This window comes from Sorex fumeus, unplaced genomic scaffold (genome assembly GCF_029834395.1).
Source record: "Sorex fumeus unplaced genomic scaffold, SorFum_2.1 ptg000008l, whole genome shotgun sequence".
In the NCBI taxonomy this organism is placed as follows: Eukaryota; Metazoa; Chordata; class Mammalia; order Eulipotyphla; family Soricidae; genus Sorex; species Sorex fumeus.
Window position 1 is genome coordinate 90,624,070 of NW_026606065.1, and position 23,671 is coordinate 90,647,740.

Below are 23,671 nucleotides of genomic sequence, written 5' to 3' on the forward strand. Positions count from 1 at the left end.
AAATACTGATCTAATCCTACCCATAATTTGAAATTTTCCCTTTAGTCCATCCTTACTGACAACACTATCAAATCTTTTTAACTTTACTATCCCAATGAACATTAAATGTAATATGTTTCATTTTTACTTTCTTGAATTGCTCCTAAAACTGAACCTTATGCCATATGTTCATCATTAATTCATTTCCCTTCAGTTTTATTCTTAAAACTTGAAAATTTCCTTTTTTCGATTTTATGCATAATATTTCAAATGTTCACAATACATATTCATTGTACTCTAGATAAACTAAAAAGAACTACTTTTAAACTCATTTAAAACATATTTTTAAATGTGAAATGCGTCAATTCATTCCCTGTGTAATTCATGCTTATTTTAGGAATTCATAATCAAAGCTGATCAATCACACTATTGCCTTATGTCTGTGTGCACGTGTGTGTGTGTATTTGAGCTAGAGCCATGGCCGATTCCTAGCTCTCCACTCAGGAATTACTCTTGTTCATGCTCAGGTGACCACATGGGATGAACCCAGGCAGTCAGCCTCAATCAAGGCAGATGCCCTACCTACTGCACTATCACCCCAGCCCTGTCCTATACTTGTTAGGAGTTCCAATTTTTTTCCACACTTTCACTGGTTATATTTGGTCAAAATGTATAATTGGTCACAATGAAATAAAAATATTTCAATCACATGTAAATATAAAATTACCGTAGCTTTTTAGACTGTGGAGTCATGCATCCATCACCACTATCCAATTAGAAAACATTTTCATCAACTAGAAAGTTCCCTTGTGTCCACTTGGCGTCAATCCCTATTCATATTGCGAACATCACATAATCAGTAAATTGCATAGTGAACATTTTATATAACAGAATTCATACAATATTCATTTGATTCCTTCACTTAGCAGAATATTTTCTACCTTATTAATGCCATAGTACACATCAGTCAGCCATTTCCTTTTAATTATGCAGTATTAGTCCATTATATGCATACATAATAATTTTTTAATCCAGTCACTGATGGAAGTTTGGGTTGCTTCCAGTTTTTGTTATTATGAATAATGGTACTAAAACCTTTCAAGTACAAGTCTAGGTGTGAACATTATGGCTGTTGTTTCCTTTGGTAGATATCTAAGTTTGGAAATGACACATTATATCATTTTTAAATTATTTTTCTAAATCTAAGCATCACACCTGCTGTGCTCAGTGATTTACATTGGTCTGTGCTTAGCGGGTACTCCTGCTGGTGCTCATGGTACCAGATGTAGTGCTGGGGATCTAACCAGGGTTGATCACAGTATAAGACAAGCAGTTTGCCTCCTGTAATCTCTCAATCCTACTCACTGTTTTAAATAATTTAGTAATTTCAAATAGCCTTTTGAAGCATGGTTGGAGCATTTTACGTAATTATCAGCAAGCTATAAGAATTCAGTAAATTATTGCATACTGTAGTTTTAATTTTATTCAAATTAGCTACTTTGATTTTCTTTATGATTTCTCTTTTCATCCAGTAATTATTTAGAAATATGGGGTTCCTTTCCAGGTACCAGACTAGCAGTTTCCCAAACTGCACAATCTCTCTTGAATCTTTTTCTTCTTCTCTCTTCTCTCTTCTCTCTCTCTCTCTCTTCTCTCTCTCTCTCTCTCTCTCTCTCTCTCTTCTCATTTTTAGGTCATACTATGTGATGATCAGGACTGACTCTGGGCTTAGTGTATGGGGGATCAGGCAGCGCTGGGGATTGACTCCTTTCTACTATACGTGTCACAGGTCTTTGAAGCTATCTTCCTATATTATATTCTTATTGAATTTAAGCAAATTTCATTGTTGTCAACAAACATGTTTTGTTTGCTTTCAATTACTTTAAATTTTTTGAGACTTGTTCTATAATCATATACTGTTGAGAACACAGCACATACCTGCCTGTGAATGTCAAAATTCTGTGGATTTATACTGAACAGAGGTAGTTTTTGTTTTTTGTTTTTATTTTTATTTTGATGTCACACCCAGCAGTTCTCAGAGCTCACTTCTGTCTCTGTACTCATTTGGTCCCCACAAAAGCCTTGGGGGCATAAGGGATGCCAGTGACTGAACCCAGATCAGCCACAGGCAAAGTAGATACCATGTCCCTCCATCCCTTCTTTGCCAATTTTAAATGGGATTCTTCAAAGCGTATCAGTATGAGCTTCTGTTAAGTGAATCATTTACATACCATATGAAACTTTTACCATTTACAAATATCTTCTATTCCATAGGTTGTCTTAGCATTTTGTTATCGTTTGCTTGCATAATACTTTCAATATGATACAGTATCATTTGGTTACTTTCACTTTTGTTTCCTTTGGTTCTTATGCCAATATATTTTTTTTAATTCACACTCAAGACTGAAGTGAAGGAGCTTACTCCCTATGTTATCTAGACATCTGATGATATGGAGTCTTAAACCATTGATTTCAATTTTGTGTTCGACTTAACACAAGGTACAATTTCATTTGTTAGTGTGTGGGTATCCAATTTGCCAACATCTTTTATTGAACACTGTTCACTCTCAATTTTACATTCTCGACTTCTTTGTCATAATGTAACAGAGTATACACATCACAGGTTTTTCTCTGGGCTTTCTATAATATTTGATCAATCTCTGTATCTACTTTCATGTCAATCACATAATGTTTTGATTACAAGCTCTGTTTGTTGCACGGTTGGTTTTGTGGCCACACCAACTTAAGTGTGGCATAAGCTCCTTAACGTCAGGGCTAACTCTTGATTCTGTACTCAGGGATCATTCATGATTCAATCCTGGAGGGCTTGAGAGATCATACAGTGTTGGATATTAAACCCAGGTTGGCTGCATACAAAACAAGTGCCTTTGTCCACTGCACTATCTCTGCTATCCCAAGCTACTATAATCTTTCAAAAAAGTTTGAAATCAGGAAGTATCACATCTCCAGCTCTCTTTTCAAGTTTACTTTCCTGACACTGTACTATTCAGTTGTTCCATATAAATTTTAAAATTAGTGAGATATTTCTATTTAAAATGTCATTGGAATTTTATTAGGACTGCACAGAATCTGTAAGACCACTCTGACATTTAAACAGTATTAATAGAAGAATTTTCCTCTATTTTTAAACCATTATATTATCGCACATGTTGTTCCAAGTTATCAGTGAAAATCAGCCCGTACATTCATTCTGCCCCAATGAGAGTGTAGAATAGCTCTCATTTCCTAATATCTACTTCATTTTTTTCATCAATGTCTTGCAGGTTTCAAGGTAGGTACAGATGATTCATTTAAGAGCTAAATTTATTCCTTGGTATTTTATTCTATAAAAGCTTTTATTTATATCATCTAACCACTTTTCTTGATTGTTCTCTCCGTCTTTGGTGCTACATGCTAAGTAATTTCTTCATTTTTAACTTCCAGCTCACAACTGTTTTGTAAATTTATTCACTGTTTAAAATGTAGCTGTTAATTTTTATGACTAGTTTTCAGTTATGAGTTATTCCCATTATTTTCCTAAAGCTGCATAACTCCTTTCAATATTTTCTTTCTTTTTAGTAACTCATGCATTGCAAGTGACTTCCTTTCTTGGTATACAAGAACTCCCCTTACTCATGTCTGCAATTTTTTTAAGAAATACTCAGAAAAACAGTATTTGAGTCATTAAAATTCTTTTACAGTATCCTTATCAGTCTTTTTTCCTTAAAACTATTGCCTCAGAGTTTTTACTTGTCATTTTCTTAATTTAAGTTGTAGAGAAGTCAAAAGACAGATTGATTTTTTCCCTATATTTGAACACTGCCAAACAAGAAATTCATTACTTATATTTAAATCTAATAGACTCGTTCTTGCTGACCATTGCAGAAGAAATCTCTGGCACAAATCATGTCAGTCATTTTCTATCCTGTTAATCTAAACTCATATTTTCCTTTATACATTTTATCTAGTTTTTATGTTTTCTTCTGTATATCTCATTATGCTACCCACAATTTGTCTTCCTTTGAACTTCTTGCATCTTCAATTTTATATGGTTGATGTTTCTCTCCTTAAATTTTTCCCCAAATTTTTGTCAGCTCAAACTAAATGATGCAAGACTTCCAACACTTCCTTAAAATTTATTCAACGTTTTGAAATTCTGGTGAATATAAATAGCTGTTCATTGTTAAGGGCAATTTCTTTACTTTTTTTCCTGTTTTTATTGTTTTTTTAGGCCACACCTGGTGGTGCTTAGAGCTTACTCTTGATTCGGTGCTTACTTATACTTAGCAGAACACATGTGGTGCAGAGATTGAATCTGGGTTAGTCATGTGCAAGGCAAATCGGCTCCTTGCTCGAATATCTCTCTCAGCCCTTCACTCCTCATATTTGCAACGGAGACACACACACACACACACACACACACACACACACACACACACACACAGAGAAAACAGAAAGACAAAAAGGCATAGAGTCAGAGAGAAACAGAGAGAAAAAGAGACAGAGAGAAAGAGAGAGCGCGCATGAGAGAGAGAGAGAGAGAGAGAGAGAGAGAGAGAGAGAGAGAGAGAAGAAGCAGAAAAGTGCCTGTGAGAGGCAATGGGGGGGGGAAGGGGGTGATGGGAGGAAACCTGGAGAAACGGGTGCTGGGAAATGTACACTGGTGGAGGGATGGGTGTCGGAATGGGGGATACATGACTGAAATCTAATCGTGAACAGCTTTCAGTGACTATCTCATAGTCATTCAATAAAAAAATATAATTAGAAAAAACAGTCACCATGATGATGTATTTCACAGTGGTATTTTCCTAGTGAGTGTGTATCTACTGTATAGCTTTGCTTACCTTTCCCATGTTTTGTTACATAACGTATGCACTCTTGACTTTGGAGTGAAGAGAACTGGTCCACACCTACTGTGCTCACTGCTTTCTTCCAGCTTGGTGGACAGTGCCCGAAATCATTATCCAGGGTCAGCTGCATGCAGGGTAGTTTCCTTACCCTTCTTGTACTACCTTACTAGCACAATTTTTGTGTTTATGTGTGTGTGTGTGTGTGTTGTGTGCATTTTAAAAAGGTTATTACACATAGGATTAAAGTCCTTGAACTTTCCCCTACTACTTGATTCCTTTCATTTAACCAAAGTTAAATGAGTACCTCATTTCCTACTGAAAGAAAAAAAAAAATCAACGCTTCGCTGAGTATTCAATCACTGGAAAGTATGCTTCAGGTTTCTCTTATGTGCATAACTCTGCTCTAAATCCAGTCTTTCTCTGAATACTTCCTTACCTCTGATTATTAATTTGGTGGCAAAAGGAAAATAATACTTCTCTCAACTATATGGATTTTTAAATAAGTGAGATTTTCTTTATTTGTTTTTTGGTTTTATTAAGTTCAATGGCAGCACGCTTACTTGTACGAGGCAAGTGCCCTATCCAATGTAATACCTCTGGTGCATAAAATAAGTTTTAACTGTATTTTGTGTCGTTTTATCAGAGTTATCAGTAAACTCTTTCTACAATGTAAACAGCAAAAATCATTAGATATAGTGAATTTCTAAAAGGAGCAACATCTACATATACTTGTTTAATTACTACCTCTTGACTTATGAATATGAAAATGAATGTAAAAAGAATACAAATAAGAAAACTGATTTTTTTTCCTTTTTGGGTCACACCCAGCGATGCACAGGGGTTACTCCTGGCTCTGCATTCTGGAATCACTCCTGACAGTGCTCGGGAGACCATATGGGATGCTGAGAATCGAACCTGGGTTGGCCGTATTCAAAGTAAACACCCTACCCATTGTGCTATCACTCCAGCCCTGACTTTACATCATGAACAGTGGGGGAGAAAGAGACATTCTAGAATATTTGATTCATAAGAAATCACTGTCTCAATGTCAATAAAATACTGACCTGGCACATAAGAAAATAAAAACCATCTACCAAAGAGATCTCAGCTTATATAGTACTTACTGTGAAGAAACTTTTTGTTGCAAATATCCATATTCTTTTATTTGAATAAGTATATTATGACACAACTAGAGAATTTCCTTTCAGGAGGCAAACAAAATTATTTTACTTAAATTGTGATTTAGTTTTACATCCATTAATAAATAATTTTACAAAACATTGTCAAGCTCTGTCATAGGAGGCTATTATTTTTACACTCATAATACAAATATCACATTTCACTAGGTACAAAACTAAAAATGTAAGCATAAAATAAAACAGCTATTTTTACAAATGGTTTTGAAAAATGTCAACTTACTTGTGACCTAAATGTTTCAGAAAGTATCCCAGAACCTTCAAAGCTTGAACCCAAATACTCTCACTTTTAGAAGCCAATAATTTGTAGATTACCCTGCAATTACATAAAATATTTTAAAAGCCAGTAAAATGTTAAAAATATAAGCACTGTATGCAAATAAACTATGCATATATAAAATATCTCACAATTTAAAATACTGGGAAATAAGCACTATTTGTTTCATTTTCCCTTAAACTTACCCTTTAAATACTACTAAAAAAAGCATCAGTGACTGGCCATTTACTAGCACACCAAACAACTTTCAATTTTAAAATTCAAACTTAAAAAAATAATAATAAAATAAAATACAAACTCAATTGAGCCACATCTCTTCTTTCAGAATTTAACATTTTTATCTGACCTTTCCCCACTTGATATTGCTATTTAGAATATGGATAGACAACTTCCTGAACATTTCCAATGAGGTATGAGAAATAATATCACGCAGTCCTTTTTGAGCTTTTCGATCAGAAAATGCTTTAAGAAAATTTACGGGGCAATTTACAAGGCAACTGTGTTGATCAGAAGCAACCCTATGTATACATGGAAAAATAACTATGAAGAACAGCAGAAAAACCAAACACATTTCTGATAACATTCTGATCCTTTTCCTTACTCTACTAGTATTACTATAACATTTTTTTCAACTTAGTTTGAAAAGTTTCATTAAAACGAATATTTTCCACATAAAAATAATTAAATGTACATATAAATGTGTCATTCCAGTGCTAAATTCCTAACTAAGAAGCGTAATATTCATTATAATATGTACAAGTACTTTGAAACTTTTACCCAGTATTTTTCAGGAAATAAAAGTACTTTTTCTAAGAAAGGGTGAAAATTAATCATATTCTTTCACAATTTTAAAAATTTAGGTGTCCTGTGGAGATGGTGTAACTGTAAAATTGGGTTACATTTTTACTATCCTTTTAAATAAAATGTCACTTTCTCTTTTAAAGGTAAAATAGTCTAAAGAAGAAAAACATGCTGATAATACAGCTTGTAGTATAATTTCCATATCATTCAGTGACATTAACAAAATTAAGCTAATGAAAGCGATTTCCTTTTTAATGTAGTCTATCTCTGTATGCATGACCAATGGTGCACAGGAGCTAACCTTGGCTTGGTACTTGAAAATCCCTCAAGGGCTCAAACTGGGCCAGTGATCAGAGCTGAGCCTCCCAATACAAAGGTTTCCCTGCGAGCCAATGAGCTATCCCCCACCCCCAGTAAACTATGTTGGTAAAATATATACTGTTGATCATGTTTTCTTTGGTGCATGTAATCTAACAGATTATAAGAGAAAATTTTTAAAGTCATTATTTATTTTAGCAAAAACTTTTTAAAAAATCCCAAATAACAATGTATTTAAAAATGAAATCAATTTTCAGATTTTTTTTTTTTTTTTGGCTTTAGGGTCATATCTGGTGATGCTCCGGGTTTACTCTTGGCTCTTCACTCGGGAATTACTCCTGACGGTGTTCGCTGGACTAAGGAATGCTAGAGATCAAACCTGTGTCAGTCAGTTGCTAGGCAAATGAACTACCTGCTGTACTATGGCTCAGCCCCAATTTCAGAATTTTAATGGATCACAACCAACAATGAACACAGAGGATTTTGAGAATAAAAATGTTGTGCACGTAAAAATATGTGGGAAATCATGAGAAACTTATTAACAAAAACATCATGAAAACCAAAGTAAAAGATCACAAACCTAAAAAATTGACTATAATCAGTTATGAATCAAAATTCATATTCTCTGGGCATAACTTTGATTAGAGAAAAACTTTCTAAAAAATTCATACGGGATCAACAAAAATTATGACTATCATTTGAAACATAGAAAAATACATGAAAAAATATTTTTACAGTATATAAAAATTAAACATGTGGTTATTATAAAGCAAAACTAAGAACTGCAGTAGATTAGTAAGAGCTAATTTACTGATATCTTTATTTTCCATTTTTAATTTTTAAATTATTTTATATATTTTTACAACACTATTAGTAATTACTTCTCATGGGCATAACTCTAACAACACACCCATCACTGTGTACCTGACTCCCTCTCCCAAGGAGCCCATCCGCCATATCTCTGATCTTCCCCAATTCAATTTTGTAAGTCAGTTCCACTGTTACGCTGCTTCTGAATCTTTGCTGCTACCTCACTGTGTGGTATCTCTTACTTAATGAATGGTTATTTGCAACGTGGTACAAGACTTACATGAACCCTAATTTCTGAGCTTACCATGATACACACACACACACACACACGTGCGCACACACACATACACAGAGAGTATTCCTCGACCCTTCCATGTGACCCCTTTAAACCTGTTTCCTTCATGTGGACCCTGTCCTGGCATGGGCTGGCCCGAGTATCCTGACATCGCCCCTTCATTTATGGAATCCTCATCTTTGGCCATCTCAGAATATTCTGGGTAGCCACATAGGGGTCCTATAGACACTGACTGAGAGACACTAATCTCAGCTATTCAGCTATTTATAGTAAGTAGTTGTCTATTCTTCTCTTCATCTATTTCTAGCCTTAAGATATCATATTTTCAGCAATTCACTTCTCAACAGTTTCCTTAAATTTAGCTAATTATTGGGATTATTAATTAGTTTTGTTAATTTATCACTTTGGATGAATTACAATTCATTAGAATTTTCTCTAGTAGAGATCTCATATAATATCCTTTAGTACCTATATTTGTAACAGGACTTCTTAAAATTTTCCACTCACAACCACTTTTCTCTTGATGTAACAGAGGCAAGCAGATTCAGAGTGTGTTGCTTATGTATTGTTTTGGCAACTGCATACTCAGAACCTTTTACTGTCGCCACATTTTTCAAATATCCCTCATCAATTCAAACCACAGTTTTAAGAAGCTAAGTTCTAGGATGTATACTTTCCAATTCTCTATTTAAAAGGCCTACTTCCACCAAGGGGCTGGAGTGACAGAACAGTGGCAAGGCGCTTGCCTTGCATGCGGCCGGCTGGGCTGCAACCAGGTCCGATTCCTCTGCCCCTCTTGGAGAGCCCAGCAAGCTACCAAGAGTATCACGCCTACATGGCAAAGCCTGGCAAGCTAATCGTAATGTATCAGATATGGCCAAGAATAGTAACAAGGCTCACAATGGAGACATTACTGGTGTCCTTTTGGGCAAATTGATGAACAACGGGAGAACAGTGCTATACAGTGCTACACTCCCATCAACACCATCACCCTTAGCAGAAAAAGAGCCTACAGTTTATCCACATGTTTTTTGTAAAGTGAAAAACTGCAATAGCAAAGAAAGGTGACCTTCCATGTCTCAACTCTTCTGAACACACTTGGAGCAATCAGAATGTTCAACTAGTTACTGACCATGAACAAGAAGCCCTTGTATTCACTGTGACTAATCAAACATGTTACACATACCTTTAAGACACAATTTGAAACATAAAGATCTTACCAAAAAGCACTTACCAAATACCATAATCATTTATGCAGTATGTCCAAATAATTAAGAATTTATCTCTACATCTCAACATATAATCTAATCTAAAACTGGTATTATAAAAGTAGAATGAAAATGCACAATTGATTTAATAGATCAATTAATATAATTATTACTAAAGTCTACAATTAGCGATATTAAAAGTTTTTCACAATATGCTCTAAAATTAATTTTCACCTAAAATATTACTAATTATGCCAAGCCCTGGATCATGAAAAGTGAATATAGTCTTCTGAAAAAATAAATAAATAAAAATTAAGAAACCTGTATGACTAGTATATTATTAGTTACAAAGTTTTTGTTGTTAACAACTAAATGTATAATTTTCTTCTTTAAGTATGTTAATAGCCTTATAGGTTATAAAATTTAAAGATTATATAGTGCTGTCACTATATTAGCAATGTAGCTGAATATCAATGTAAAAATTAACTCACTGTTTGACTCATTTGATAAAGTCTTTTGTGAAGAGAAAGTATTTATTAATGCAACTGGACAAATGATAATAGCACAAATATAATCCCTTGACAATTACTGACAAATTACCACCAAATTTTATTTACAAACTGGAAATCTGTTGTGTTATATAAAGAATTTGATTAAAGGCCTTACCTAGATGTTTTGCTCATTAAAACAACTAAAACTTAAAGAAATGCAAAATAAAGAATACACAAGGATTAAGGTTATAGATTTCAGTTCATCAGAATATCAAGCAATATTTTTTTTATTGATCTAACAATTACCATATAATTACCATAAAAAGTTTTTCAATTCTTCTGGTAATAGTCTCCTATAAAGAGCACCTTTCATCTATAGACATAAATTCTCTTTTAGAGTTCTCATAGTCTGCTAATATTTTAGCTCATCATTCCTAATAATATTTAATAAAACTATCACTAAACAGATTTGGCTAGATCAGCTTTGTCCTCTCTATCTCATTTTCTATACTGCCAACACCAAATCCACAAAATGGGACTCCAACTAAACTGCTTTCATATTCTAAAATTTTTACACTGTCCATAAAATCTGAACTTCATGCCATGAAACGAACTATTCAAAACTGCCTGTCTACTAGATATATTGGAAAGTACTAAATCCAGAATTTTCTTGGGCTCTCGTTTTTGCTAATTTGTATTATGCTCACTCATCTTGCAAAACAAGAACTGTTGTTTTTCCCACTATTTAAAATGTCTTTAGTATGCAGCAATTTATTCTTCTTGATACAGACTCATTTTCTATATACTTTATATTTCCTTTAATATTAAATATTAATAATTAAGTTTTCTACTTATTCCCTTATGCATAAAAAAGTTTTAAATGTTCAATTCTTTCACAGAAAAGTGTTTATTTTATGGAGCAAAGCTATATTTAAGTAAAATTTATTAATCATACCAGTATAATCATACCTTATTCCATTTCTTTGATCAAATGCTGGTATCATTGAGGCTGGATGTTCTGACATTAAGGCCACCAGTAGCTGTAACACATCATGAATATTTTCATCCTGGATAATAAAAATGATAAATATTTCTTTATACTTTTATTCTAAGACTCTAAATTATATAATTAAAATAGAAGACTCAAATGCCCTACCTCATGCATTGTAAGTAAATAATTTAATATACTCTGAAGTTCATCTTCCTTGACTCCTCGATCCTAAATTTAAAAAATTATTAATTTAACTGACAATCAAGATAGGCATCAAAATGAACATTTTAAGTAAAAAGAAAAATTTAAAGAGTTGTTTCAATTAATATATCAACAGGTATAACTCAGGTAATCTTATTTAAGATAAATGAGTAAATAATTAGAAAGGCATAGTGTTTCTTTAAAAATTGCTATTATTTCAGGACACTTCACAATTTCTTCTAATGACACGTCTAAGTATCTGTTCTTTTTAAATAACCTAAATTACCACAAAAACTTGACAATATTGATTCTATTTTTATCATCCTGTGTTAATCTTCCACAATTTCTACTGTGATAAAACTTAACGTGTGCCTTCTATAGAAATAAAAAACATTTTTCGAATAAAACCTTTATGCTCAATTTTCATGCATATGCTCCTTCCCCACACCTCTACATACTTTATCACAGAAGGTATCACTGAGTACTTAGAAGTTAAATGCAATGAAAATTAATAGCTATGACTTACTCTTGTAACAAATTTAATTAAAAATTCAATTACTTTACTTATTTACTCCTAATATTAAAATCACTGTAAACTAAAAAAATTACTTCTACAAATTATGTCTAAAATATAGAATACCAATTTACCTTAAGTATAAGTTGTTTCAGAAAAAGTAGCATAAATGCCCGTAACGATATAATTTCTTTTTGTGATGGCCGAGGACCATCTAGAACAAAATAGAAAACAAAAAAGGGGAAAACAATTATAATCAATTTTTGGATATTTGAGAATTTCAAATGATTGCTAACTGTCAGATTTGTGACAGTTTTGTTTTTAAGTTATAATACTATCACTAATAAACATATAATCACAAGGACAGTTTCCCTACTCTTACTAACTTAATGTATTCCCTTTTCCTCCCTCAAATGCAATTTATCCAAATAATCTTTCATCCTCATTATATTTAAAGTTTCTCTTAAGTTTTGCCATTCATAAATTATATACCAAAGCATAACAAAACATAACAAAGCAATTGCAAAATAGTTTGTTTTCCAATTTTTCTTTAAACCACTTATATACACAAAGAAATATTGATGCTCAAATTCTTATTTAACAATGAATGATAAGCTGAACACTTAAATTCCATCACAACTGTTGACAAAATAATTAGAAATACCAAGTTAACAATAAAAACAACAATATGCACAATTTGTGTAACAAAAACAGAGAAACTAAGTAAAATAATATTACAATTTTTAAAACAGGTAACTAGACCATAAAATTCATTAAATATCAACTATTCCTTGAAGCAAAAAGGATTTTTACGGCCTGTTCATGGTACCCAAATCATTGATGTATTGATGTATAACTTACACTTCTCTGACTTTTTTTTTATTTGTTTGGCTTGATTTTGTTTTTTGAGTTTCAGAGACATACCTGTGTTAAGGGGTTATTCGTGGCTTTGTGCTCAAAGATCACTACTGGCAGCTCTTGGAGAAACATACTATAACGCCAGGATCTACGTGAGCTGGGCCACGTGTAATACAGCATCTTAACCTCTGTAACACTACTTTTTTAGTTAAAAACACATGCTCCTGAATTACAATAACATATAAACTAAAAGGAATAATGTAATTTATTTTTGTCTATCTACATTCCAAAACTTTATTTCTAGAAAACCATTTATTCCCAAATAGTTCTAAAAACGATGGATATTATGAAATTGCAACCCCTTAATATTTTTAGTAAGTTATGATTGAAGTACAAGATGAAATTTCGAGAAGTTAGTCTCATGACTTCAAATATACTTCAAAATAATTATTCCAGGTATGTGGGTAGGACATTTGCCTTGCACGTGGCCAATCCGGGTTAGATTCCTCTGTCCCTCTTGGAAAGCCCGGCAAGTATCCTGCCCGCACAGCAAAGCCTGGCAAGCTCCCCGTGGCGTATTCCATATGCCAAAAACAGTACAAAACAAGTCTCACAATGGAGACGTTACTGGTGTCCGGTTGAGCAAATCAATGAACAACGGAGGACAGTGCTATGTAAGTGCTATGTACTCACAGATTTTATATGATTCTCAGCCTTCTGTCCACGATATCATGCCCCCAATTCTAAAAGCAATTAAAACTAGAAAACAATTTAAAACTAGAAAGATGTGAACCTCTACTACAAAAATTCTTAATATGCCAATATAATATTCTATTCATGGCAACAGTATAATAGAGGAGAGGCAACAGTTCACGGAGCCAGAAAAAGAGCCCAATGGAGAGACGAAATTCAAGCTATGTTTTGTTTTCAGAAGACTGAGTTCAATCTCCACTACCTTATAGTGAATATGCGCTTCCTTACAGTGAACCTCAGTTCACGGGAACGTAACTCAAAAGGTGGAATAATCATAGCACAGTGTAAAACAGGTGTAGTGCATACTTACCCAGTCCTTTAGGAGTGATTCCACTACTATCAGCAGGATTGATGACCCAGTAGTAGTATTTTAAGGTATGCATTAACTGTAATACTGTTCCTACTCTGCGGATGGTAGTATAAATGGTAGCAGTTCCAATAAATTCAGCAGACAAATATGTGTACAGGGAAAGTTGAACCTAATAACGAATATTAAGAGAATTAGAGAACTAAAAATAAATGTAGGTAAGATTTCTCAACTGCCTGAATCATAAATATGTATTCTATTCTAAACTAAATGTACATTTGGAAAGGACAAGAAAGGGCCATTAATATAAGACCAAAAATAAATCTTTAGTGTTACTTTAAAAGAAAAGAAACTAACCTGTAGTCAATAAATTTTAATAAAAATTTACTAAAGAAATGTTATTAACAAAACATTGTAAGTTATTCAATAATTCACAGTAACCTGGGCTGGAGCGATAGCACAGCGGGTAAGGCTTTTGCCTTACACACAGCCAACGTGGCAGACCCGAGTTCGATTCCTCCGCCCTCTCGGAGAGCCCCGCAAGCTACCGAGAGTATCTCGCACGCACGGCAGAGCCTGGCAAGCTACCCGTGATGTATTCGATATGCCAAACACAGTAACAAGAAGTCTCACGATGGAGACGTTACTGGGCCCGCTCGAGCAAATCAATGAACAATGGGAGGACCGTGAACCTGGAGGAAAGGTTTCTGGTAGAAAGATCAAATATTGTAAAAAGCTAAGTAGATTAAAGTGATGTAGAGTCCCAGGCACTTTGGTGGCAGACAAGGAGGGGCTTCATAACTCTTGCATCAAAACCACAAATGTTGACAATAATGTAACCATAAACAATCATTTTAAAAATCTATATATTTCAACACTTCAATGTGTATGAGTTTCTTCATAGGAACATAATCACAAAACTATATATCTGGGAAATATGTTTATTCTCAAATATCATAAAAGTTCACTGGATTTCATTGTTTCTTAATCTAATACCACAGAATAAGAATCTAACCAAAAGCATATAGAAAGGACCATTAAGGTACTATTTAAAGAATGAATAATTCAGGTTTATACACAATTATATCTAATAATATTCAATAAAGCATAACAATTAAATCAGAAAAAATAAATATGAGAAATTAAATTAAATTAAATACTGTTGAGCCAAAATTATAAGATTTTAAAATTGTAAAAAGGAAGCTGAAATTTATGAAAAATGTATACCATAGCTGATTTTCCCTAGATTATACCAAGCCTAAATTTAGGTAGAAAAATCTGTACAGGGGCTGGAGCGATAGTATACCAGGTAGGGCATTTGCCTTGCACACGACCGACCCAGGTTCGTTCGATTCCCAGCATCCCATATGGTCCCCTGAGCACCGCCAGGAGTAATTCCTGAGTGCATGAGCCAGGGAGTAACACTGTGCATCGTGGGGTGTGACCCAAAAAGAAAAAAAAATCTGTACACGTATTATGCTCACTTTCAGAAAACTGACATAATGTTTGTATTTTACTTTATTATAAATAACATTTAAATGTCATGCTGACTACATTCACAATGCAAGCAATTTTCTATCCCAAATAACACAGTTACCACAATAGTTACTATTATGCTTTTTCTTTGGTTTAATTATGTCTAACAAAATCTCAATTTTATACTTTATGTATCATATTTAACAACTTTAGAATTCAGTACTATATCAACCTTCATTTTTTCTAATTTACTTCTTAGTAAATATTAAGGCACCATAATTTACAAAGTTATTCCTAGTTAAGTTTAAGGGATACAGCACTACAACACCAAACCCAACTCCAGTGTCAGCTTCCCTTCAATATGTCCCGGACTCTATCCCTGCCCTGCCCTGCTATTTGTCAAGCACACTTTTAAGTTTGGTTACCATACCTCCGATCCCATGCTTGCTGTACTGTTGGCTTTGCAGTCTATATATGCGTGCCAACATATATACCACAGATATGCCAATGCCATCACTCTACACAACCAGTGTGATCAAGGCACCCAAGTTCTACACATTACCTACTGGCCGTATTTTATACTTCTCCTCGCTCTTTCCTTCCCTGTCCTTTCTATTTCTGTGAATAAGAGTCAAGGGTAATTTGGACAACCCACTTTGCAACCACACAGTTCCTACATCAACCTAAATTTTTAATAAAATTTAATTTACTTTAATATACAAAATTTTAAAATATTTTATTTCTGACCTCATCTAATAAAACTCTTTGGATTGACTACAAGATGTCTGAAAATATCAATGTTTTCTACTAAATAATTTTGATCTAATAACTACTATTCACAGCATTTCACAAAAGTGAGGGAAAAAAATCATACCTTTGCAGGTGTATGTATCCAGATGGCTGGGTTGAATAGAATGTGATCACAAAGCTGCTTCAGCAAAGGGGCTCCATGAGATAAGCCATCGAGGTATTTTGCAAAGGATAAAAACTGCTCCAACACAGCTCTAGTTATATGAACTCTGGATGACTAAGAAAAGAAAACAGAAACTTAAGCTAAAAACATCAAGAATACCAAAGTGCAAAACTGCAGGACTGCAGGACGTCACATCTCTCTGAATGATCACTAACTATCAACAGCATGGAGATAAACAAATGAGCTTCCAAAACTTAAAGCTGCACTATACAACACTATACAAAACAGTGGCCACTATCCCTGTGAATAACTACTAGTCCTTGAAACGTGACTAATGCAAAGTGGTATTTGTTCTACGTATACATTGGTCTTTAAGGTTTAGAACAAAAAATAATATAAAATATCTGTTTTTTCCTTTTAACTGAGATTATGCTGAAATGATAAAATTTTGTATAATCCAGGTTAAAAATGCATTTCACATGAAAATATTAGAGCAAACCTCTTCTTAAAAATGGTTAATTTAAACTAAAATGTCAAAACCGGATCGTCCTATGGAAACAGCTGTTGGATCTAAATATAAAAGCAGTGCAATTCCATACTTCCTTATGAGAGGAACTCAGATGGTCACAGTATGCAAGTAGTTAGCAATCCTGTATGAATTAGAATAGGAAACAATAAAGGGTGGTAGTCTTGCTCAATGTTCCTAGTGGAAATACGAGGTCACGGTCAAGGTCCTCCCTTTGTTCATCGATTCGCTCGAGCGGGCCCAGTAACGTCTCCATCATGAGACTTGTTGTTACTGTGTTTGGCATATCGAATATGCCACGGGGAGCTTGCGAGGCTCTGCCATGCCGGCGGAATACAGTAGCTTGCCGGGCTCTCTGAGAGGGACAGAGGAATCAAACCCAATTTGTATATATGTATACTACATAATTTATTGAATATTGAATTCTGAATGGTTTCTATAAGGAAAAGAATTCCATTCCAATGTGGATTCCCAGGATATTCCAAGAGGCCTACAGGAGAAAATCCTGTGACTTGTGGACTATGGCATGAGCCTAGGGAACCACTCCGTGGGAAGTGGGGACATGGAAAGGAAACAGCATTGAGAAGGGGGCTGTGGTTGGAAAAAGTTGAGAGCACCGTTGCCCAGCGCCATGAGATAACTCTGTGTTACAGCTCTGTAAAAACTGTACAAATTCTGTCTGAAATGAATAATACTAGTTTACCTTAAGTATAAGTTGTTTCAGAAAAATTGTTTGGATAGACTTTCTTCTAGCTTACACTTTCAAATGTATCTAGCTATGCCTAACATTGAACATCTTATAAATTATGTGACCCTACATCACAAAGAAGTGATTTAATTTTGTTCAAATCACATTTTAACTTTAATGACTTAGAACCATATATTATCATCATGAATTTATTTTCAAGGTAGCTTTTCTTGAGAACATAAAAGCAAATATCACAACCGCACAATATTTGAAAGCAATTAGTGAAACAATTTTAGTTTGGCTGGCTGTTATCTTTCATCATCTCCTGATTGATAGTTCCTTATGCCTATCTTATCCTTATTCTGTTCTTGAGTTTAATATATGTTCACCAAAACATTTACTGAGGGATTACAGTAGGTACCAGACAGAAGTCTTATTTGATCACTGCCCTTTCCTATTCAGGAAAATTCAGGGTATAATATTAACGTAGGGCAGAAGGAATATGTGGATCTTCTACTGATGGGGATATAATCTATTTTATGCTTAGGCTTTTGAGATCAATTTAAAAAATAGGAAAAATTACTTCCAAAATAACCATAGCATTCTACTCTGAGAAAGCGATTTTATACATTTTTGTACATTAATTGTAATTGAGATAACTTGTATTTCTAAATATAACTAAGTTTCAGGGGCACCCTATTGTTACCACACTGCACACTGTATCCCTTTTACCTTCATAGTGTCAGTATCCATCTTATAGCCCCTTTTTTTGGTGAAAATATTTACATTTTTATTTATTTTTGTTTTTTAAAGATAAAAGGCCCTCCCGTTGATCGTCGATTTGCTCGAGCGGGCCCAGTAACGTCTCCATTGGAGACTTTGTCATTACTGTGTCTGGCATATCGAATACTCCCGGTAGCTTGCCGGGCTCTCCGAGAGGGGCAGAGGAATCGAACTCGGGTCGGCCATGTTGGCTGCTTGTAAAGCGAACACCCTACTGCTGTGCTATCACTCTGTGCTTTATATTCTATATGTACAAAGACTGTTGTTGATTATCTTTTTTAAAAATTGAATCTTGTGAGATACAGTTACAAAGCTTTAATGATTGAGTTTTAGTCATACAATGATCAAAGGACCATCCCTCCACCAGTGTACATTTTCCACCACCAATGCCCCCCTGTATCCCTCCTGCAACCTCCACCCCATCCTATCCTCTGCTTCTATGGCAGACAATTTCTTTCTTACTCTCTCTCTCTACTTTTGGGCATCATAGTTTGCAATACAGATAATGGGAGGCCATCATGTTTGGTCCTTTATCTACTTTCAGCACACATCTCCCATCCTGAGGGATCCCTCCAACCATCATTGACTTTGTGATCCCTTATCTATGCCAGCTGCTTTTTACCTCAGCTCTTGAGCCAGGCTTCCAATCGTGGATCAATATTCCTGGCCCTTGTTACTACTGTTCTTGGGTGTTGGTCTCATATTATGTTATTTTATATTCCACAGATGAGTTGCAGTCATTCTATGTCTGCTGTTCTCTTTCTGACTCATTTCACTTAGCATAATACTCTCCATGTCTATCCATTTATAAGAAAAGTTTATGACTTCCTCTCTCCTAACAGCTGTACAGTATTCCATTGTATAGATGTACCAAAGTTTCTTTGACCAGTCATATGTTCTCGGGCACTTAGGTTGTTTCCAGATTCTGGCTATTGTGAAGAGTGCTGCAATGAACATATAGGTACACATGTCATTTCTACTGTGCTTTTTTGTGCCCTCGGGATATATTCCCCAGAGTGGTATTTCGGGGTCATATGGAAACTCAGTTTCTAGTTTTTTAAGGAATGCTCATATTGTTTTCCAAAAGACTCGATCAGTCAGCATTCCCACCAACAGTGAAGGAGCATCCCTTTTCCCCCACATCCACGCCAACACTGGCTGCTTTTGTTCTTTTGAATGTGTGCCAGTCTCTGTGTGAGATGATATCTTATTGTTGTTTTGATTTGCATCTCCCTTATGATTAGCAATGTGGAGCCTTTTTCCATGTGCCTTTTGGCCATTTGTATTTCTTTTTTGAGGAAGCTTCTGTTCATTTCTCCTCCCCATTTTTTGATGGGGTTGGAGATTTTTTTCTTGTACAATTCTACTAGTGTCTTGTATATCCTGGATATTAATCCCTTATCAGATAGGTATTGGGTGAATCTTCATTCCTATTCCATGGAATCTCTGTATTTTTGTTAGTGTTTCTTTTGAGGTGCAGAATCTTCTAAGTTTAATGTGGTCCCATTTGTTTATGTCTGTTTCCACTTGCTTGGTCAGTGGTGTTCCATCCTTCAAGATGCCTTTAGCTTCAGGGTCATGGAGGGTTCTGCCTACAATTTCCTCCGCGTACCTTATGAATTCAGGTCTGATATTGAGGTCTTCAATCCACTTTGTTCTGACTTTTGTCCCTGACGTTAGACAGATGTCGGAGTTCATGTCTTTGCAAGTTGCTGTCCAATTTTCCCAGCACCATTTGTTGAAGAGGCTTTCCTTGTGCCACTTCACTTCTTGCCCCTTTATTAAAGATTAAGTGATGACGGCCCTTGTCAACCAGCTTCCTCACTCCTCTGTAACCTCAACTCTGTAGCTAGAGTGTTAGAGTCATTTTCACTTGGCCTTGTCTGTTCCTTTTAACTTTTCATATTTGAGTGAGATCATCCAGAATTTGTCTTATTTTGTCTGGCTTCTCTGAACAAAATCGATTTAGTTCCAATCATTATTATATCAAAACACATTCTAGCTTTTCTAATAGTTGAGTAGTATTCCAGTTGGGTACATATGTAGCACAGCAGGTAGTGCATTTGTCTTGCACGTGGCCCACCTGGGTTCTATTCTTTCATCCCTCTTGGAGAGTCCGGCAAGCTACCCAGAGTATCCCATCTCTACGGTAGACCCTGGTAAGCTTCCCGTGGTGTATGCAATATGCCAGAACAGTAACAACAAGTCTCACAGTGGAGACGCTACTGGTGCCTGCTCAAGCAAATCAATGAACAATGGGAGGACAGTGCTACAGTGCTACATATAACACAGTTTCTTTATCCACTCATCATTCGGAAATTACCTTTTTTCCAAATATTGGCTATTATAAATAGTTTTCTGCAGCAGATACAAGAATGCATTCTTTTGGATTACCATTTTTCTTTCTTTGAATCAGTCAGTTGGAGTGGAATTTCTACATCATCTGGTAAATCTGTTCGAATTTTTTGAGTGATTCCCATGAAATTTTCTAAATGCTGAACCAGCTTATATTCCCACTAACAGCGGTTTCATTTCTCCTCCAACCATCACCACCACTTGTAGTTTCTGAGCTTTTGATAGGTTATTTTCAGTGGCATAGATAGCTTAATAGTTTGCTCACTCTAATTTTAATTTGTATTTTCACGGTAATCTGTAACAGTGAGCATGTTTTCTCTCTCTTTTACCATTTTTTGATGGGGCGGTTTTGCTGTCATTTTGTGAGTACCTTATGTATCTTGAATATTAATGCTTTTTTAAGAAGTTTGGTGGAAAAATATTTTCTCCTATTCACTAGAATGTTTTTTATATCCCATTTATTCAGCCTTACCATTGTTTCCCTTATTGGGGCCAAATTTCTTCTCTGATCACAGAACCAGTATAATACTATTTGTCTATTTTTTGTTTGTTTTGTGAATTCATATCTAACATCTAACTAAGTCTTTAATTCATTTTTTCATAGTCAATATTATGTAATCATGAAATATTGGCATGACATAGTGTTGTGATTTTATTTCTTTGCAAGTGTCTTATCTTTTTTTTTCAGCATGATTTATTGAAGAAGCATTTGTTTCTTGTTTACTTTATTGTCCCAGTTTTCATAAATTAACTGTTAATGTGTGTAAGAATTTAATCCTGGACTCTAAATTATTTTCCAGTGATTTATTTTTGACGCTTATACCTTACTGTTTTTGATTCTAACTATTGTAGTTGAAGGATATATTAGTTGGGGAGCATAATACTTCAAACTTTAATGCTAGCTCTTTGGTTATATTTTCCTTTAACTACCTATCCAGAAATTTTGCTATCCTCTTCAATTTCTAACCTATTTATTTTATTGACGTCTAATTTGTTATATAATTTGCATTTTTATTTATTTTTTAAAATTTTATTAGTAAAACACCGTGAGGTACAGTTGTAGACTTACAAATTTTTGTGCTTGGGTTTTAGTTATACAATGATCAAACACCCATCCCTCCACCAGTGCCCATTCCCCACCTCCAATGCTCCCAGCATCCTCCTACCCCTCCCCCCCCACCCCCATCCCAACCCACCCCTATGGCAGGGCATTCCCTTTTGTTCTCTCTCTTTTTGGGTGCTGTGGTTTGCAAAAGAGGAATTGAATAGCAGTCATGTTCGGTCTATAGTCTACTTTCAGCATGTATCTACCATCCTGGGCAGATCTTCCCAACACCCTTTATTTGGTGCTCTCTTCTCAGTCTGAGCTGCCTTTACCCCTAGAGTGTGCGGCTGGCCTCCAAGCCATGGAGTAAACCTCCTGTTTCTTATCTCAGCTATTCTTGGGTGTTAGTTTCTTATTTTGTTACTTTATGTTCCCCAGATGAATGCAATCTTTCTATGTCTGTCCCTCTATTTCTGACTCATTTTGCTTAGCATGATTCTTTCCATGATACTTTCTCACTTGTATGCAAATTTCATGACTTCATCCTTTCTAACAGTACTTCATTGTGTAGATATACCAAAGTTTCTTTAACCAGTCATCTGTTCTTGTGCACTCAGGTTTTTTCCAGATTCTGGCTATTGTAAAGAGTGCTGCAATGAACAAACAAGTGCAGACGTCACTTCGACTATACTTTTTTGCCTCTCTGGGATATATTCCCGGGAGTGCTATTGCTGGGTCAAATGGGAGCTCAATTTCTAATTTTTTGAGAATTGTCCATTTATTTTATGTTTTATATGTCCCTGCCATTTCCTTTTTTAGAATATTGAGTTCTCTGAGGGCAGGGACTTTATATTTTTGGTTTCTCATCCCAAAGTACCTAGAACAATGAGTGGCAAATACCTTGTACTTAATAAGTATATTTGATGGATGACAAAATGTATTGAATTCTTAAAAGGGAAAAAAATGCATGCACAGTATTTATTACAAGTTGTGTATTTGCATTAGGGCTGGAGCGATAGCACAGCGGTAGGGCGTCTGCCTTGCAGGCAGCCAACATGGCCAACCCGAGTTCGACTCCTCCGCCCCTCTCGGAGAGCCCGGCAAGCTACTGAGAGTATCTCGCCCGCATGGCAGAGCCTGGCAAGCTACCCGTGACGTATTCGATATGTCGAACACAGTCTCACAATGGAGACGTTACTGGTGCCCACTCGAGCAAATCAATGAACAACGGAAGAACAGTGCTACAATGCTACATATACATGTGTTTGTGTGTGTGTATATGTGTGTATGTAAATAGTATTTAATGGCCAGAGCAACAGTAGAGCAGGTAGTGTGCTTGAACTTGCATGAAGCCAACCCAGATTTGATCCCCAGCACCACATATGGTCCCGCAATCCCTGCCATGAGTGGTCCCTGAAAACAACTGGAAGTACCCTGAGCACTGCCAAGTGTGGCCTAAAAAAACACAAAACAAACACCTACTGTTATCAGCAAAGATATATCAGAAACTAATGATTATCAATATCTACTAACTTCTTATCACATCATCAGAACCATAAAGGAAATTAGCTCTAACTTAAAATCAACACTGCAGGTAGCAAAATAGAGATCTGGGCAAAATAAGGGTGTTTGATGAACTTGGGACACAAATGATACATTCCTGAAGCCCAACATACTAATGCGTTTTACTGGCTGTATTGACCCACTGTTCCACTTTTTCAATACAATTTCAATACTTGGGATAATTGCTTGCCTACTTGCTTCAATCTGTATATTATCAGCTGGAGAAACCAGCAGGAAATTATAGCACAGGAAGGGAGGTTGTCATTTTCTAGCACCGTTTCGTCAATACAATATAATTCTTTATCCAAATTCACACGCCATATAGATACACGTCTCCTGGAACCATAAGCATTTTCCATGGGAGTTAATCTAATATTCTCATCATTCTTTTTTTTGAAATTTACTTTATTAATGCCCCATGACTTATAAAGTTATTCACAGTTGAGTTGCAGACACACAGTTTTCCTGAACAA

The 23,671-nt window shown here is 35.2% G+C and overlaps 1 protein-coding gene across 3 annotated transcripts in view; it reads right to left on the bottom strand.

The window, feature by feature from the left end:
• NBEA (neurobeachin) overlaps positions 1 to 23,671 on the bottom strand; it is a 663,869-nt gene that overhangs the window by 470,091 nt on the left and 170,107 nt on the right. For all 3 annotated transcript variants that reach the window (XM_056109123.1, XM_056109115.1, XM_056109106.1), the window contains exons 12-17: positions 16,200 to 16,352; positions 13,853 to 14,021; positions 12,066 to 12,145; positions 11,382 to 11,444; positions 11,195 to 11,292; positions 6,249 to 6,341 (exon numbers count right to left, since the gene is read on the bottom strand). In XM_056109123.1, the coding sequence (XP_055965098.1) occupies positions 6,249 to 6,341; positions 11,195 to 11,292; positions 11,382 to 11,444; positions 12,066 to 12,145; positions 13,853 to 14,021; positions 16,200 to 16,352 (656 nt within the window). The remainder of the gene's footprint in view (positions 1 to 6,248; positions 6,342 to 11,194; positions 11,293 to 11,381; positions 11,445 to 12,065; positions 12,146 to 13,852; positions 14,022 to 16,199; positions 16,353 to 23,671) is intronic.